Below are 18,212 nucleotides of genomic sequence, written 5' to 3' on the forward strand. Positions count from 1 at the left end.
AACACATTTGCAGATTGGCAGGTATGATGTTGCAGGCATCATTGAATCATGGCTGAAAGAAGATTGTAGCTGGGAGCTTAATGTCTAAGGATACACATTGTATTGAAAGGACAGGCAGGAAGTCAGAGGGGGTGGCATTGCTGTTTTAGTAAAAAATGAAATCAAAAAAGAGGTGATATAGGGTTGGAAGGTGTTGAATCATTGTGGATAAAGCAAAGAAACTGAAGGGTAAAAAGACCCTGATGGGAGTTGTATACAGACTCCTAAATAGCAGTAAGGATGTGTACTACAAATTACAATGCAAGACAGAAAATGCATGGCAAAAGGTTAATGTTATAAATAAGTCTTGGGGAAATTCAATATGCAGTTGGATTGGGAAAATCAGTTTGGTGCTGGTTCACAGGAGGGGGATTTCTAGAGCGCTTGTGAGATGGCTTTTTAGAGAAGCTTGTGGTTGAGCCCACTAGGAGATCAGCTATTCTGGATTGGGTGTTGAGCAATGAAGCAAAATTCATTAGGGAGTTTAAGGTAAAAGAACCCTTTGGGGAAAGTGATCATAATATGGTCGAATTTACCCCGAAATTTGAGAAGGAGAAGCAAAAATCAGACGTATCAGTATTACAGTGGAGTAAAGAGAATTACAGAAGCATGAGAGAGGAGTTGATCAGAATTGATTGGAAAACAACACAGGAGCAATTTGGAAAGCACAGGATATATATATATCCCAAAGAGGAAGAGGTATTCTAAAGAAACTATGACACTACCGTGGATAACAAGAGAAGTCAAAGCCAAAGAGAGAGTATATAATAGAGCAAAAATAAGTGGGAAGTTAGAGGGTTGGGAAGATTTAAAAAACCAACAGAATGCAACTAAAAACATCATTAAGAAGTTAAAGATGGAATATGGAAGTAAGCTAGCCAATAACATTAAAGAGGATACTGAAAGTTTCTTCAGATACAGAGAGGTGAGAGTGGAATATGGGACAGCTGGAAATTGATACTGGAGAGGTAGTAATTGGGGACAAGGAAATGGCAGATGAACTGAATAAGTATTTTGCATCAATCCTCACTGTGGAAGATACTAGCAGTATAATGGAGGTTGCAGGCATCAGGAGTAATGAAGTGTGTGAAGTTACCATTACTAGAGGGTAGGTTCATGGGAAAATGAAAGGTTTGGATGTAGATAAGTCACCTGGACCAGATGGTGGACACCCCAGGGTTCTGAAAGAGCTGGCTGAGGAGATTGTGGAGGCATTAGTGATGATCTTTCAAGAATCACTAGATTCTGGAATGGTTCCAGAAGACTGGAAAGTTGCAAATGTCACTCCACACATCAAGAAGGGAGAGAGGTAGAAGAAAGGGACCTAAGAAAGAGGCCAGTTAGTCTGACCTCAGTGGTTGGGAAGATGTTGGAGTTGATTGTCAAGGATGTGGTTTTGCAGTACTTGGAGGCACATAATAGAATAGGCTATAGTCAGCATGGTTTCCTCAAGGGAAAATCTTGCCTGACAAATCTGTTGGAAATCTTTGAAGAAACAGCAAGCAGGATAGACAAAGGAGAATCGGTTGATGTTGCATATTTGGATTGTTAGAAAGCCTTTGACAAGGTGCCACACATGAGGCTGCTTAACAAGCTATAAGCCCGTGGTCTTACAGGAAAGATTCTAGCATGGATAAAGCAGTAGTTGATTGGCAGGGGGACAAAGATTGGGAATAAAGGGAGCCTTTTCTGGTTGGCTGCTGGAGACTAGTGGTGTTCTACAAGGGTATAGGTTGGGATCGATTTTTTTATGTTATCTGTCAATGATTTGGATGATGGAATTGATGGCTTTGTTGCAAAGTTTGCAGAAGATATGAAAGTAGGTGGAGGGGCAAGTTGTTTTGAGGAAGCAGCTGAGGCTACAGGAGGACTGAGACAGATTAGGAGAATGGGCAAAGAAATGGCAGGTGGAAAACAGTGTAAAGAAGTGTATGAAAATGTACTTTGGTAGAAGAAATGAAATGGTTGTCTATTTTTTAAATGGCACACTTTTAGAACAAAGATCAGGAGGAATTTCTTTAGCCAGTGAATGGTGAAGCTGAGGAATTCTCAGCTGTGAAGACCAAGTCTTTTTGTCTTAAGGCAGATCTTGATTGGTCAGGGCATGAAGGGAAACGGGGAGAAGGCAGGAGATAGGGACTGAGAGGACAATTGAATGAGCCGTGATGAAATGACGGAGCAGACTCAATGGGCCAAATGGCTTAATTCTGCTCCTATATCTTACAGTCTTATGGTCTTAAGTTATCATGTTGCCCCATCTGGACTTGCTATTGTCTCCAGTCTCAAAAGCAAACTCAACAATTCCAGGTAACTCACTTTTCCTGTTTGTGTCAGAACTGACCATCTCTGGTGCATGTTATCCATCTGTTTCTCCCCCTGAACTAATATCTCCCAAAATGGGTGGCATGCTAGTATAACGGTTAGCGTGATGGATGTCCAGTTAAGATGGCGCTACTGAACGTGTGTGACAGCTTCTGGTGGTCTAAAAGGTATGAAATCTGACTAAAAAAAATCACTAAAAATACCTTTCCAGGGGTAAATTAGGTTAAATTATTTCCACAAGCAGTGAAAGAACGAGCGATGGTGATGTGAGCTTGAGGAATGAGCTGAGATAGTGTGTTGCAGAATTGCTGCAGATGGAGTTCTGAAGCCTATACAGTTGGCCTTTGAGCAAACTTAGATTGCTCTGGGTGCTAAAAGGAGTATTTGGGGCCTTTTGCAGAGATGTTCCAATGCTTGTTCAATTGGCCTGGGTGTGGGGTTAGGTTGCTCTGGGTCCCGAAAGGAGAAGTCAAGACAGAGGAGATTCGGTGACTGTACAACTGGCCCAGGTGCAAAGAAGGATCGCTTTGGACGCCAGGCTAATTTGAAGAGCTTGAGATTGGCTTTGGACTGGGCGACAGAATCTGGGCTCAGAGGAAGTCACTGGGCGGCGTGGTCAAGACCTGAGTCCTTCGCAATAGCTGGGTCCTTGTGCGAGGTATGGTACGCTGCTTAGATAATTTAAATGCTGCCTCAGTTTGGAGGAGATAGCCAATTTCGCTCACTCTTTGCAATGGTCATCTCCATGGTGCTGAAGCTATGAAGACTGCCCCAGCTGCTGTGCTTCATGCCCACTAATACGATGAGCTGAAAAGTGAGGCTTTGGGCCTACTCTAGCTGCTCCAGGGGTCAGATATGAGAACTCAACTTTGTTTTAGAATGTTGTTGTTGTTCGCTTCAATTGTTTGCATGGTTTGAAATTTTTTTTCTTTCTCTTGTGCAGCTTTTATTTTAATTTTCAATCTTTTTTTCTGTAACTAGATTCTTTAGGGATTCTGGCTTTGTGCCTACTGTGAGCAAGCCAATCTCAGGGTAGTATAATTTATACATTCTGTGATAATAAATGTATTTTGAATCTTGAATTTTACAGTGCCAGTGACCAGCGTTCATTTCCTGTTGCTGTCGGTAAGAAGATTGTATATTCTCCGCATGACCATTTTGGTTTCCTACAGGTGCTCTGGTCTCCCGCCACATTCCAAAGTCATACAGATTTTTAGGTTAATTGGTTCAATTATTATTAAATTAATTGCCCGCCATACTGCTGATGTTTAGGGCAGCAATGAAGGTCCTCCGTCTTTCTCTGTCCTTGGCCACATAGAAGCAAGTTTCCGTAGCAAGTTTTTTGACCATTCAGAGTTGTTAGCCTGAATCCCTGAACCTGGAAGAACAGTGGACCACTCTTTGGGTTCTATCCTTTGACTTGTTCAGCATATGTGACCCGACAAAGAGCCAAAAGTGCAAGGCCCTAACTCCAGCCAAAATAGCTCTCTGGATCATTGAGGCATGCAAGCCTTCAAACCATGACAATGTTGTTGTCCTCTTGGAGGTGGATAATTGGTCATATGGGAGTAATTGGGGGCGCAGGGTCCTTTGGCTGCAAGGGCCATTTGCAGAGCAGTACCTCCAAATCTATATCTAAAATCAAACCGCTGACTATTTTCAAGAGTGTATACATTTTTTTTTTGCCTTCAGTAACCCACTAACACCTAGTTCCATCAATAGCTTAACACCATGGAAATCTTACCAGAGATTTCACCTTTATACTACCTGTGCAAGGAACTGCAGAGTTGTGAACATAGATCAGCTCATCAAGAAAACCAGGCTCCCCTCCCTAGACTCTGTCTAGACTTCTCTCTGCCTAGGTAAAGCAGTCAACATAATTAAATACCCCACGCACCAGAGACATTTTCTCTTCTCCTCCTCCCATCAGGCAGAAGATATAAAAGCCTGAAAGCACATACCACCAAGCTTAAGGGCAGCTCCTCTGCTACCATTATAAGATGGTTGAATGTCCTTTAGTGTGATAAGATGGACTCTTGACCTCACTATCCACCTCATTGTGGCCCTTGCCCTTTGTCTCCTGCACTGCATATTGTTTGTAACTGCAATGCTTTATTCTGCATTCTGAATTTGCTGTGGCCTTCTACTACCTCATTGTACTGATGTGATGAAATGATCTCTGTGGATGGTATCCTAAACAAAGCTTTCCACAGTACCTCAGCATATGTGGCAAATCATAAATCATTCTATCGTGACATCTCCACACTCTTTGCAAGATAGACAAGTTTGCTTTCCTTCTTTCCCAGACTGTACCTGACCTGCTAAACTTTTCTTGATTTTCTATCAATCTTTCACTGAGGTTTCAGCAAACTTCCAGTTCTACCCCAATGTTTTTCCTCATAATCTTTCTGATTATGATTCATAACTCTGCTGTCAAGAACTAGTTATCTGCCCAAATCTCCCAAGCTCCCTCTTTTTTTAAAAGTTGTGTTCCCTCCACTAGCCTGCAGGTCACCCTTGGGCAAAGTGCAGCGTATGCTTAGCACCATCCCGCCCCCCTCCACCGATCAGGGCCGCATGAAGCCATGGGAGCAGGTGCTGGACGATCGTATGAGCAGCTGGTGCATATCACAGTCCTGGTTATGCAACCACCGACGCCAGGCAGACCATCTCTGATAATGGCTTGGATCTTGTAAAAAAAAACAGCGCAGAAGAAGGCAATGGTAAACTACTTCTGTGGAAAAATTTGCCAAGCGCAGTCATGGTCACGGAAAGACCATGATCATCCACATCATATGACGTGACACATAATGAACTAACCTAAAAAAAGTGCTTGTTTTTTGTTGCGGTTTGTGCAATTTTATTTGCGCATGGGGGGAGGGGGCTCGATGTTTGATGTTTTTCTTTGAACAGGTTAGTTCCATGGTTCTTCTATGTTTGGTAACTGTCTGTGGGAAAGACAAATTTCAGGGTTGCATACTGCATACATACTTGGATAATAAATGTACATAGAATCTTTAAACCAAGTTCTTTAAACAGTCTTCTCCCATTTCCCCTAAGATCTCTTTATTTAGCTTAGTGTGAAATTTTGGCCAGTTGTGAACTAACTTTGAATGTTTGACTCCTTGAGAGGGGTGGTTGCTCTTGTTTGAGGATCAGACACTGATACGCATGCTTTGTAATCTTCACACTGTAAATGCTGCTTTAGCAGCAAGGCTTCCATGACAGGTAATATGGAAAAAGTAGATAAATAGAGAAGGCTCACAACATTTAGCTTAAAGAGTTACTGGATAATATCCTTCCATGATGATACAGTATTTCAATCAAAAATGAGATAGGAGGAAGAAATTTGTTCCTTGTGGCAATTGCGCTTAAGCCAACCCATCTCAAAAGCGCTCCTTTGAATTATAGCCTGTCTGTTTACAGAACAGCAACTCAAAGCCAAGCCGTTCTCATTACTTTATGAAGTGACTATTGTACAGATATTGCAGTTGTACAGGATGTAGCCAGGCACTGAGGTTCCAGTATGTTCACTCATCAAAGATCAGCAATGGCAGGCAACACACAGAAAACAGTGGAACTTTTCAGCTTGTACTCTTACCCTTGCCTCCCACCATCTTCTTATTATGGCTTCTCTCCCCTTCTTTTCCAATCCTGATGAAGGGTCTTATTGTTTGTTCCTCTTCATAGATGCTGTCTGACCAGATGAGTTCCTTTAGCATTTTGTATGTGTTGCTCCGGGTTTCCAGCATCCAAAGAACCTCCAGTGTCAACAATGGAAGATGCTGCAAATCTGATGTAACATCAGAAAATACTGGAAACACTCAGAATCTGGCAGAGAGAAAAACAGAGTAAAAATTCAGGTCAAGGATTCGTGCTGGAATTAGAAGCAAATGTGCTTTAAAGAGAGGAGAGGGATGGAGAGGACAGCGATTGTGATTGGGCAATCGTGCTTTCCTCCCACTCCCCAAAGATGTGCTGTTTGTTATGTTCATTAACTGCTGTAATTTACCCACGCTGTGTAGGTGGTTGACAGGAGAACTGACGTAGGTTTTAATGGGTTTGTGAGAGCAAATGGTAAACATAGAAATAAGTGGAGGAAAGGGACTTATATATTTATTAATTTGTTGATATGAAGTGCAGAGTAGGCTCTTTTGGCTGTACCGCCCATCAACCCCTGATTTAACCCTAACCTAATCACGGGACAATTTACAATGTCCAACTAACATCCCAGCTGGTACATCTTTGGGCTGTGAGAGGAAACCGGAGCACGTGAAGGAAACCCATGTGGTCACGGGAAGAGCATACAAACTCCTTACTGACAATGGCGGGAATTGAACCTGGGTCACTGTTACTATAAAGCATTGTGCTAATCACTACACTACCTTACTGCATCATGTAGGGGGAGTGGAATTGATGGCTGGTTCTCTGGTATGGTTTAAACAGGCTAAATATCCTCCTATATAGAACATAGAACAGTACAACACAGAATGGATCTTCAACTTATGATGTTGAAATTACCTATATAAACCCACTCCACAATCAATTGAACCCTTCCCTCCTATGGGACCCATAAACCCCCTACAGTGTATGGGCCTCCCTAAGAGTGTCTTAAATGTCCACAATGTATTTGCCTCAACCACCACCCTTGGCAGTTTTTTCCACACACCAACCACACTTTGTGTAAAAAAAAACTCTCACATTTCCCCTAAACATTCCTGCACTTATGTTAAAGGGATGTCCTCTGGTATTGATTATTGCCACCCTGAGGAGAAAGGTGCTGGCTGTCCACTCTATCTATGCCTCTTATCATCTTATGCATCTCCATCAAGTTACTTCACATCCTCTAGATGAGAGAGTTTGAAGAAATCCTTTTGTGGTCGCCTCTCCTGGACATACACTAAGTGGCCAATTTATTAAGTGCATCTGAACACCTGTTCGTTAATGCGAATACCTAATCAGCCAGCCACGTGGCAGCAACTCAATGCGTAAAAGCATGAAGACATGGTCCAGAGGTTCAGTTGTTGTTTAGTCCAAACATCAGAATGGGGAATAATATATGATTCAAGTAACTGGTGCCAGTTGGGGTGATTTAAGAAACTGCTGATCCCCTGGGATCTTCACACAGAACAATCTCTAGAGGTTACAGGGTTATAGTGCAAAAAACCAAAAAAAAAACATCCAGTGAGACACAGTTCTGTGGGTGAAAATGCCTTGTTAATGAGAGAAATCAGAGGAGAACGGCTGGGCTGGTTCAAGCTGACAGGAAGGCAACAACAACTCAAATAAGCACGTGTTACAGCAGTGATGTGAAGAGCATCTCTGAATGTGTAACACGTTGAACTTTGAAGTGGATGGGCTACAGCAGCCGAAGATCACGAAGAGGCACTTAGTGAACACTTTATTAGGTACAGGAGGTACCTAATAAAGTTACCACTGAGTGTAGCAAACACAACTAACACACAGAGGGTTCCCACAAATAGCATTCTGTCATCAACCTGCGAGTCAGGTTCAGAAAGATCATCTTCACCAAAGACTACCAAATTTCTACAAATGTGTGGTGGAGAACGTTCTGACAGGTTGCATTGCGTCTTGTAATGGAGACTTCAATGTGGAGGATGGAAAGGGGCCGCAGAAGGTTGTAGACTCAGCCAACTCCATCACAGGAACAGCTCTCCCCAGTATTGAGGACATCTTCAAGAGATAGTGCTTTAAGAAGGTGACATCCATCACTAAGGATTCTCACCATACAGGACATGCCCCTATCACTGCTATCATTGTGGAGCTGAAGACACACACTCAATGTTTTGGGAACCTGCCTTCAGATTTCTGAATGATCAATCAACCTATGAACATGACTATCAAGTTCAAGTTAATTATCATTCATATATTATCATACATGAATCAGAATCAGGTTTAATATCAGAATCAGATTCAGGTTTAATTGCAGCAAAATGTTGGGCCCAGGATAGATCCTCAGAGATGTTGACACCCAGGAACCTGAAACTGCTCACCCTTTCCACTGCTGATCCCTCGATGAGAACTGCTGTGTGTTCCCTCAATTTACCCCTTCCTGGAGTCCACAATCAATTCCTTGGTCTTACTGACATTGAGTGCAAGGTTTTTGCTGTGACAGCACTCAACCAGCTAATCTATCTCGCTCCTGTATGCCTCCTCAACACCATCTGAAATTCTGCCAACAATAGTTGTGTCATTGGCAAATCTATGGATGCTGTTTGAGCTGGTACTAGCCACCCAGTCATAGGTGTAGAGAGAGTAGAGCAGTGAGCTAAGCACACATCCTTAAGGTGTGTCAATGTTGATTGTCAGCAAGGAGGAGATGGTATTTCTGATCTGCACAGAATGTGGTCTCCAGGTGAGGAAGTCAAGGATCCAGTTGCAGAGTGAGGTACAGAGGCCAGGTTTTGGAAATTGTTGCTTAGAACTGTGGGTATGATTGTGTTGACTGCTGATCAACAGCCTAATGTAGGTATTGCTATTGTCCAGGTCATCCAAGGCCGAGTGGAGAGCCAATGAGATTGCACCCACTGTAGACATAACGTGGCAAAAGGCAAATTGCAATGGGACCAGGTTCTTGCTTGGACAGGAGTCAATTTTGGCTGTGACCAATCTCTCCAAACAGTAGATGTGAGTGCCACTGGGTGATAGTCATTGAGGCAACTCACCCTTTATTTCATGGGCACTGGTATGATTGTTGCCCTTTTGAAGTAGGTGGGAAACTCCGACAGCAACAGTGAGAGATTCAGTATGTCTTTGAACACTCCTGCCAGTTGGTTTTCAGAGCCCTACCAGGCACACCATCAGGACCTGACTTTTGCGAGAGTTCACTCCCTTGAGAGATGTTCTGATGAAACAACGCTCCTCCAGGACAAAAGCGCAAATCGCAAATACCAGCAGCACATAGCACATAGTACAGATAGCACATGTGGTTCTGATTTCAGATTAAAAAAATGTATAGTCACAAAGAGAAAAAATAATATAGTCCAAATCCCTGAGGTATACAAGATGATAAGATCATAAGACAGGAGCAGAACCAGGCTATTTGGACCATCGAGTTTGTTCTGCCATTCAATCATGACTGATCTTTTTTACCCCTCTGCAGCCCCATTCCTGGTCCTGCTTGTTCTTCCACTGAGCAAACACTGGAGAGCAGCACCGAGCAAGCACCAGAGGCCAGCACCGAGCAAACACTGGAGAGCAGCACCAACGAGAGGTGTCAGTCCCCAGCCTTCTACGAAATCCAGTGGCAGCCAGCTCTGGCATATCCTTCACCAGTGACCTCCAGCAGGCGACTCTGAAGTATGTGGGCCTTATATGCACAAACTTTTGAAACCTTTGAACAGAGGCAACACAGCTCCCCTGTTTCCATAGAACCAGTGAACTGGGCTTGCAGTATTCCATATTACTAATGTCTGACAGGGTCTTACGATCACAATAAAAACATCCAAGAGAATTGTTTTCCTTTTCAGTTTGCACTATTTATTTAGTTCTGTAATTTAGAGTAAATTTTATGTCAATGATAACACGTAACAAATTATGCATCATATAAGTCAGTGTAGTCTCTGTCTCTACGCGCCCGTGATGCTGCTGTAAGCAATTTTTCCACTGTACCTGTACCTCACCGTACACACATGACAATAAACTGAGCATGACTTCACATGGCTACCACCTTGTTCAGTGAGCGAGATTGAAAAATATCGAAATGTATTAGTATTTCCCCGGAAAGATTGTTTGAGTCCCTGAAATGTGGGAGAAGATGAGGCAAAAGTGCAGGAATCCCACATTTTCATATTTATTAGGGCTCGTTAAGAAGGCATATGAAAGGGCCTTTATTAGACAGGGGACTGAGTTCAAGAACCATAATATAATGCTGCAGCTCTATAAAACACCTGGTTAAACCACATTTGGAATATTTTGCTCAGTTCTGGTTGATTCATTATAGGAAGGATGTAAATGCTTTAGAGAGATTTACCAGGATGCTACCTAGATTAGAGAGTATGTTCTATGAGGGAATATTGAGTGACCTAGGGCTTTTATCTTTGGAGCGAAGGAGATGAGAGGTGCCTTGATACAGGTGTACAAGATGATGAGATTATAAGACATAGGAGCAGAATTAGGCCATTTGGACCATTGGGTCTGCTCTGCCATTCATCAAGGCTGATCCTTTTTACCCCTCCTCAGCTCCATTCCTTGGCCTTCTCCCTGTAACCTTTGATTCCATGTCCAATCAAGAACTTATCAAGCTCAGCCTTAAATACACCCAATTACCTGGCCTCCACAGCTGCCTGTGGTAATAAATTCCACAATTTCACCACCCTCTGGCTAAAGAAATTTCTCTGCATCTTTGTTTTAAATTGACGTCCCTCTATCCTGAGATTATGCCCTGTTGTACTAGACTTCCCCACCATGGGAAGCATCCTTGCCACATCTACTCTGTTTACGCTTTTCAATATTCAAAAGGTTTCAATGAGATCGCCCCTCATCCTTCTAAATTCCAGTGAATACAGATCCAGTTCCTCATATGATAACCCTTTCATTCCCGGAATTATCCTTGTGAACCTCCTTTGAACCCTCTCCAATGCAAGCACATCTTTTCTAAGATGAGGAGCCCAAAACTATTCACAATACTCAAGGTGAGGCCTCACCAGTGCCTTATAAAGTACATCCCTGCTTTTGTATTGTAGACCTCTTGAAATGAATGCTAACATTATATTTGCCTTCCTCCCCACCGACTCTACCTGCAAGTTAACCTTTAGGTTGTTCTAGACAACAACTCCCTTTTTGGATTTTCTCCCCCTTTAGAAAATAGTCTGCACATTTATTTCTAATAACAAAGTGCATGACTATGCATTTTTCAACATTGTATTTGATTTGCCACTCTTTGGCCTACTCTCCGAATCTGTCAAAGTCCTTCTGCAGCTTACCTGTTTCCACAACACTACCTGCCCCTCCACCAATCTTTGTATCATCTGCAAACTTGGCAACAAAAACAAGATAAGAGGCATAGATCAAGTGGACAGGCAGAAACGTTCTCTCAGCATGGAAATGGCTAATACCAGGGGGCATAATTTGGAGGTAATTGGGAGAAAGTACAGGGAGATGTTCTCTGTGACACCAGAAATGCACGTGGCTAGAAAATGATGTTCATTGACTTCAACTCACTGTTGAACACAATGGCTTCTCAGAGGCTGGTGTGTAAGCTGTCTTCGTTGGGACTCAACACCCCTCTCTGTAACTAGATCTTGGACTTACTGATGGAAAGACCTCAGTCAGTCTGAGTTGGCAGCAACATTTTGAGCTCCATTGTGCTGAGCACACGTGCCCCTCAGAGCTGTGTGCTCAGCTTGCTGTTGTTTATGCAGCTGACTCACGACTGCACCACCAGAACCAGCACAAACTGCATCGAGTTCGCTGATACAACAGTAGTTGGCCTCATTAGCAACAATGATAAGTTGGCATACAGAGAGGAGATAGGCTTGTCAAATGCTGTGAGAACAACAACCTGACTCTCACATGGACAAGACAAGAGAGATGATTGTGGAATTCTGGAAGGTGCAGGTCGACCACTCTCCATTGCAGATCAAAGCTCCTTGGTGTGCACTTAATGAATGATTCAACCTGGACCCACAACACTTCCTTGTTAGTCAAGAAGCAACATCAGCATATTCACTTTCTGAGGAGATTGAGGCATGCAAGGCACCCCACCCCATTCTAACAACTTTCTACAGTAGCACCATCGAGAGTGTCCTGTCTGGTTGATCATTGCACACTGTGGAAGCTGGACGGCATTGGACCGCAAGGCCCTACAGAGGGTAGCAGAAACCACTGTTGTAAATAAAGGCCTGAAACACTGTTCAAAGTAAATTTACTATCAAAGTAAATTTACTATCAAAGTACATTCTATATATGTCACCATATACAACTCTGAGAATTGTTTTCTTTCAGGCATTCACAGTAAGTACAAAGAAACACAATAGAATCAATGAAACACTATACCTAACACAAACTTGCAAAGGACAAAAAACTATGTAAATACAAAAAAGAAAAAAATGATAATAAATAAGCAATAAATATTAAGAACTTGAGATCAAGAGTCCTTGAAAGTGAGATCATAGGTTGTGGGAAGAGTTCTGTGATGGGGTGAGTGAAGTTGAGTGAGGTTATCTCCTCTGGTTCACGAGACTATTGAGAGGTAATAGCTGTTCCTGAACTTGCTGATGTGGGGCTTGAGGCTCCTGTACCTCCATCCTGATTGCGACAACGAGAAGAGAGCATGGCCTGGATGGTGAGAGTCATTGATGATGGATGCTACTTTCCTGTGAAAGTGCCCCACATAGATGTGTTCAATGGTGCGGAGGGCTTTACCTGTGATGCACTGGGCTGTATCCATTACTTGTAGGCTTTTTCATTCAAAGACAGTGGTGCAAACAGTCAATATACCCTCCACTGCACGTCTATAGAAGTTGTCAAAGTTTTAGATGACATTTCACAAACTTCTAAGAAAGAAAGTGCTTTCTTTGTAATAGCAGTTATGCATTGGACCCAGGACAGGTCCTCTGAAATGATAACACTGAAAAATCTAAACTTGACCTTCTCCGCCTCTGATCCCACATGAGGACTGGGTCATGAAACTTCAGTTTCCTCCTCCTGCATTCAACAATCAGCTCCCTGGTCTTGCTGACATTGAGTAGGAGTTTGTTGTTGTGGCAGCACTCAGCCAGATTTTCAATCTCCCTCCCATATGCTTATTCATCACCATCTTTGATTTGGCTGACAACAGCGGTGGTGTCAGAAAAGCTAAATATGGCATTGGAGCTGTGCTTAGCCTCACAGTCACAAGTGTAAAGAGAGTGTAGCAGGGGACTAAGCACACGGCCTTGTGGTTCACCTGTGCTAATGGACTGTGCAATTGACCAGGATCTGCAAGTGAGGAAATCAAGGATCCAGTTGCATAAGGAGCTACTGAGGCCTAGCTCTTTTAAATTTATTGATTAGGTTTGAGGGGATGATAGTATTGAATGACAAGCTGTAGTTAATGAAGAGCATCCTGATGTATGCATCTGCACTGTCTAGATGTTCCAGGGTTGAGTGAAGAGCCAATGAAATGGTATCTGCTGTTGACCCATTGTGACAGTAGGCAAATTGGAGAGGATCCATGTCACTTCTCAGGTAAGAGTTGTTGTTTCACCACCAGCTTCTCAAAGAATTTCATCACAGTCGATGCTGAGGATCCCTGCCACCCATCCCACAATCTCATTAACACACTACTGTCAGGAAGGAGGTACTGGAGCATCAGGACTAGGACTGCCTGACTGGGTAACAGCTTTTTCCCTCAAGCCCTGCCACCATTGAGGTTTCGTCACTAGGGCAGCAGGCTGTTTACTGTTTACCTGTGCTGTACACTACATACATTTTGAATTACATTTTATTAGCTTATTTATGGTAATACTTTGTTTTATGTGATGTGTGTGATATATGTTTTGTGGATGCACCATGGTCCAGAGAAGCATTGTTTCATTTGGTTGTATATACAGTATATACAGTCAGATAACAATAAGCTTGGACTTGAACTTTACACAGAGAGTGGTGGATGCATGGAATGCCCTGCCAAGGATGGTGGTAGAGGCAGATACATTAGGGAAATTTAAGAGACTCTTAGATAGGCACGTGGATGATAGAAATATGGAGGGCTATGTAGGAGGGAAGGGTTACATTGAACTTAGATTAGCACAAAATTGTGCACTGAAGGGCAAGTACTGCGCTGGACTGTTCTATATTCTATGTTCAACCCTGGCCTTGGCCGCACATCTACTACTGATCTATCAGTACACATCAGCACAAGACATCATGATATGTCACAATATGTAGATAAGCCTACAAGAGGAAGGACTGTACTAGATTTGGTATTGGGAAATGAACCCGGTCATGTGTCAGATCTCTCAGTGAGAGAGCATTTTGGAGATGGTGATCATCATTCTACCTCCTTTACAATAGCATTGGAGACAGATAGGAACAGACAAGTTAGAAAAGCGTTTAATTGGAGTAAAGGGAACTCTGATGCTATCAGGCAGGAAACTGGAAGCTTAAATTGGGAACAGATGTTCTCAGGAAAAAGTACGGAAGAAGTGTGGCAAATGTTCAAAGGATATTTGTGTGGAGTTCTGCATAGGTATTTTCCAATGAGACAGGGAAGTTATGGTAGGGTACAGGAACTGTGGTGTACAAAGGCTGTAATAAATCTAGTCAAGAAGAAAAGAAAAGCTTACAAAAAGTTCAGTGAGTTAGGTAATGTTAGAGATCTAGAAGATTATAAGGCTAACAGGAAGGAGCTTTAAAAGGAAATTAGGAGAGCCAGAAGGGGCCATGAGAAGGCCTTGGTGGACAGAATTAAGGAAAACCCCAAGTATGTGAAGAGCAAGAGGATAAGACATGAAAGAATAGTGTGACACATTGATGAAGGAAGAGTAGTAGATGTAGTATATATGGATTTCAGCAAGGCATTTGATAAGGTACCCCGTGCAAGGCTTACTGAGAAAGTAAAGAGGCATGAGATGCAAGGGGACATTGCTTTGTGGATCCAGAACTGGCTTGCCCACAGAAGGCAAAGAGTGGTTGTAGATGGGTCATATTTTGCATGGAGCTCAGAGACCAGTGGTGTACCTCAGGGATCTGTTCTGGTACCCTTACTCTTCAGGATTTTTATAAATGACCTGGATGAGGATGTGGAGGGTTGGGTTAGTAAGTTTGCTAATGACACAAAGGTTGGAGGTGTTGTGGATAGTGTGGAGGGCTGTCAGAAGTTACAGCGTGACATTGATAGGATGCAAAACTGGGCAGAGAAGTGACAGATGGAGTTCAACCCAGATAAGCGTGAAGTGGTTCATTTTGGTAGGTCAAATATGATGGCAGAATATAGTATTAATGGTAAGACTGTTGGCAGTGTGGAGGATCAGAGGGATCTTGGGGTCTGAGTCCATAGGACGCTCAAAGCAGCTGCGCAGGTTGACTCTGTGGTTAAGAAGGTGTATGGTGTATTGGCCTTCATCAATCGTGGAATTGAATTTAGGAGCCGAGAGGTAATGTTGCAGCTATATAGGACCCTGGTCAGACCCCACTTGGAGTACTGTGCTCAGTTCTAGTCGCCTCACTACAGGAAGGATGTGGAACCCATAGAAAGGGTGCAGAGGAGATTTACAAGGATGGTGCCTGGATTGGGGAGCATGCCTTATGAAAACAGGTTGAGTGAACTCGGCCTTCTCTCCTTGGAGTGACAGAGGATGAGAGATGACCTGATAGAGATGTACAAGGTGATGAGAGGCATTGATCATGTGGATAGTCAGAGGCTTTTTTCCAGGGCTGAAATGGTTGCCACAAGAGGACAAAGGTTTAAGGTGCTGGGGAGCAGGTACAGTGGAGACGTCAAAGGTAAGGTTTTACTCAGAGAGTTGTGTGTGCGTGGAATGGGCTGCCGACAATGGTGGTGGAGGCGGATATAATAGGGTCTTTTAAGAGATTTTGAATAGGTACATGGAGCTTAGAAAAATAGAGGGCTATGGGTAAACCTAGTAATTTCTAAGGTAGGGACAAGTTTGGCACAACTTTGTGGGCTGAAGGGCCTGTATTGTGGTGTAGGTTTTCTATGTTTCTATGTAAGAGTAATCCCTCCCATGGAACGAAGGATTCCCATACACCACCGGAGGCAGCTCTAGAGAAATGGAGAACTCTCCAATTTATGCACAGCTGACCTCAGGTATTGACGATAAGAAAAAGGAGCAGAATAAGGCCATTTGGTCTATGAAGTCTGCTCCGCCATTTCATCATGGCTGATCCAATTTTCCTCTCAGCCCCAGTATCTTTCTACAGATGATAAGTCAACCAACCACAAAGTCTAAGTGCACTGAAAAGCTGAAAGCGTAGCTAGGTTCAGCAACCTTTGATATTTACAATTCAAGGTGAATCTGAAGTAACAGCAAGAATGCACGTGAGGAAATTATGCCTTTATGACTCATTTTATTAATTCAATGGAAATTATCAAGTGCAGATTTTAGCACCCAGGTACAAAATAATGAACATGGATTAGAAGGGAATATATGGAGTGTGAAAACAGAATTCAATTATGTACAAAATTAAAGATATATCAACATGAATGTTATGTTAAAATTCAAACACTTATCTTTTGGTTACTCTGCAAAGGAAAGCTGCAGGTCTAAGGCAGAGAGAATTGCCAAGCAGCGTAATGTAGATAATATATCAAAAGGTACAATGTGTAAAGTTTACATTAACAAAGTGCAGCTTATAACAGAATGTGAATTCCAGAAAAAGATGTGATTTTATATGGGCCTTTCTGGAGACAACTATGGGGCTTGGTTATTGTTGTAAGGCAGTAAAATTAAGCGAATGGACATTGATCCCAGGAGCACTACCTCACTACTTTAATTTCTGTTTTTGCACTACTTATTTAATTTAACTATTATATATATATAATTTTATTTAAAAAAATATATACTTACTACAATTCACAGTTTTATTCTATATTATCATATGTTGCATTGTACTGCTGCCCCAGGGTTAACAAATTGAATGACATATGTGGGTGATATTAAACCTGATTCTGATTAATGGTATGTGTTGTGATATCAGGTTCAGGCATAAGTGACGATTGCTACACTTCTTCAGTGTTGAAAGCATCAACATACACACTGCAGGCAGAATGGTGTCCTTGGCAGTAACAGCTACTGTATGTCCTAAAAATTTGGTTTTATTAAAAGTAGGCCATTCAGTCCTTGAAGGCCAGATCATTCTGATATTTATTATAAGACATAGGAACAGAATAAAAGCATTCGGCCCATCGAGTCTGCTCTGTCATTCCATCATGGCTGATTTATTATCCTCCTTAACCCCATTCTCCTATCTCCTTCTTGCAACCTTTGATGCCCTTGCTAATTAAGAATTTATCAAACTCTGCTTTATTATTATTATTATTATTTTATTTTGTGTTTTTTCTTCTATATTATATATTGCATTGAACTGCTGCTGCTAAGTTAACAAATTTCACGTCACATGCCAGTGATAATAAACTTGATCCTGATTCTGACAATGAGTTGGCCTCCATTGCTGTCTGTGGCAATGAATTCCACAGATTCACCTCCCTCTGGCTAAAGAAATTCCTCTTCATTTCTGTTGTAAAGGAATGCTCTTGTATTCTGAGGCTGTGCCCTCTGGTCTGAGATATTCCCACTGTAGGAAACATACTTTCCACTCTAGCTAGGCCTTTCAGTGTTTGATAGGTTTCAATGAGATTCCCTCTCATTCTTCTAAATTTCAGAGAGTACAGGCCCAGAACCATCAAACGGTCCTCATATATTAACCCTTTTATTCCTGGGATAATTCCTGTGAACCTCTGGACACTCTCCAATGCCAGCACAATCTTTCTTAGAACAAGTGCCCAAAACTGCTCACCATCTTCCAATTGCTCTTGACCAATTATATTTTGGTATCCTGGCTCTGTGTTTTCCCCTTGTCTCCCCCAAAGCACTCACTGTTCTTAGTCATTTAAATTGTTGAGCTGGTCCTGGAGCCAAGGCTGTGATTCAATCCACAAACTTCAAACTTCAATTAAGTACACTTTACCTTCATTTGCTTTTTCATTTCTCCTTACGTGGATTCCCCACAAGAAACAACATCCCCCACAGTGACTCACTTTGTATGTTAGACGTTAATCACGGCCCCAACCTCTTCCTCCCGAGAGAACAAAATGGTATTTATCGTGAGACTGGGAAGCAGTAATGTCTTTGGCTGTCACATGGTTCAAATGTTGTACAACTGTAGCA

The 18,212-nt window shown here is 42.4% G+C and overlaps 1 protein-coding gene across 1 annotated transcript in view; it reads right to left on the reverse strand.

Moving 5' to 3' along the window:
• Positions 1-6,110: 6,110 nt before the first annotated feature.
• Positions 6,111-18,212, reverse strand: part of st6galnac3 (ST6 (alpha-N-acetyl-neuraminyl-2,3-beta-galactosyl-1,3)-N-acetylgalactosaminide alpha-2,6-sialyltransferase 3) — a 299,917-nt gene continuing 287,815 nt past the window's right edge. The window contains exon 5 of the mRNA XM_073062598.1: positions 6,111-6,192. Within this exon, the coding sequence (XP_072918699.1) occupies positions 6,186-6,192 (7 nt within the window). The 3' untranslated portion in view covers positions 6,111-6,185. The remainder of the gene's footprint in view (positions 6,193-18,212) is intronic.

The sequence above is a fragment of the Hemitrygon akajei genome, chromosome 12, assembly GCF_048418815.1.
Source record: "Hemitrygon akajei chromosome 12, sHemAka1.3, whole genome shotgun sequence".
NCBI classification, from domain to species: domain Eukaryota; kingdom Metazoa; phylum Chordata; class Chondrichthyes; order Myliobatiformes; family Dasyatidae; genus Hemitrygon; species Hemitrygon akajei.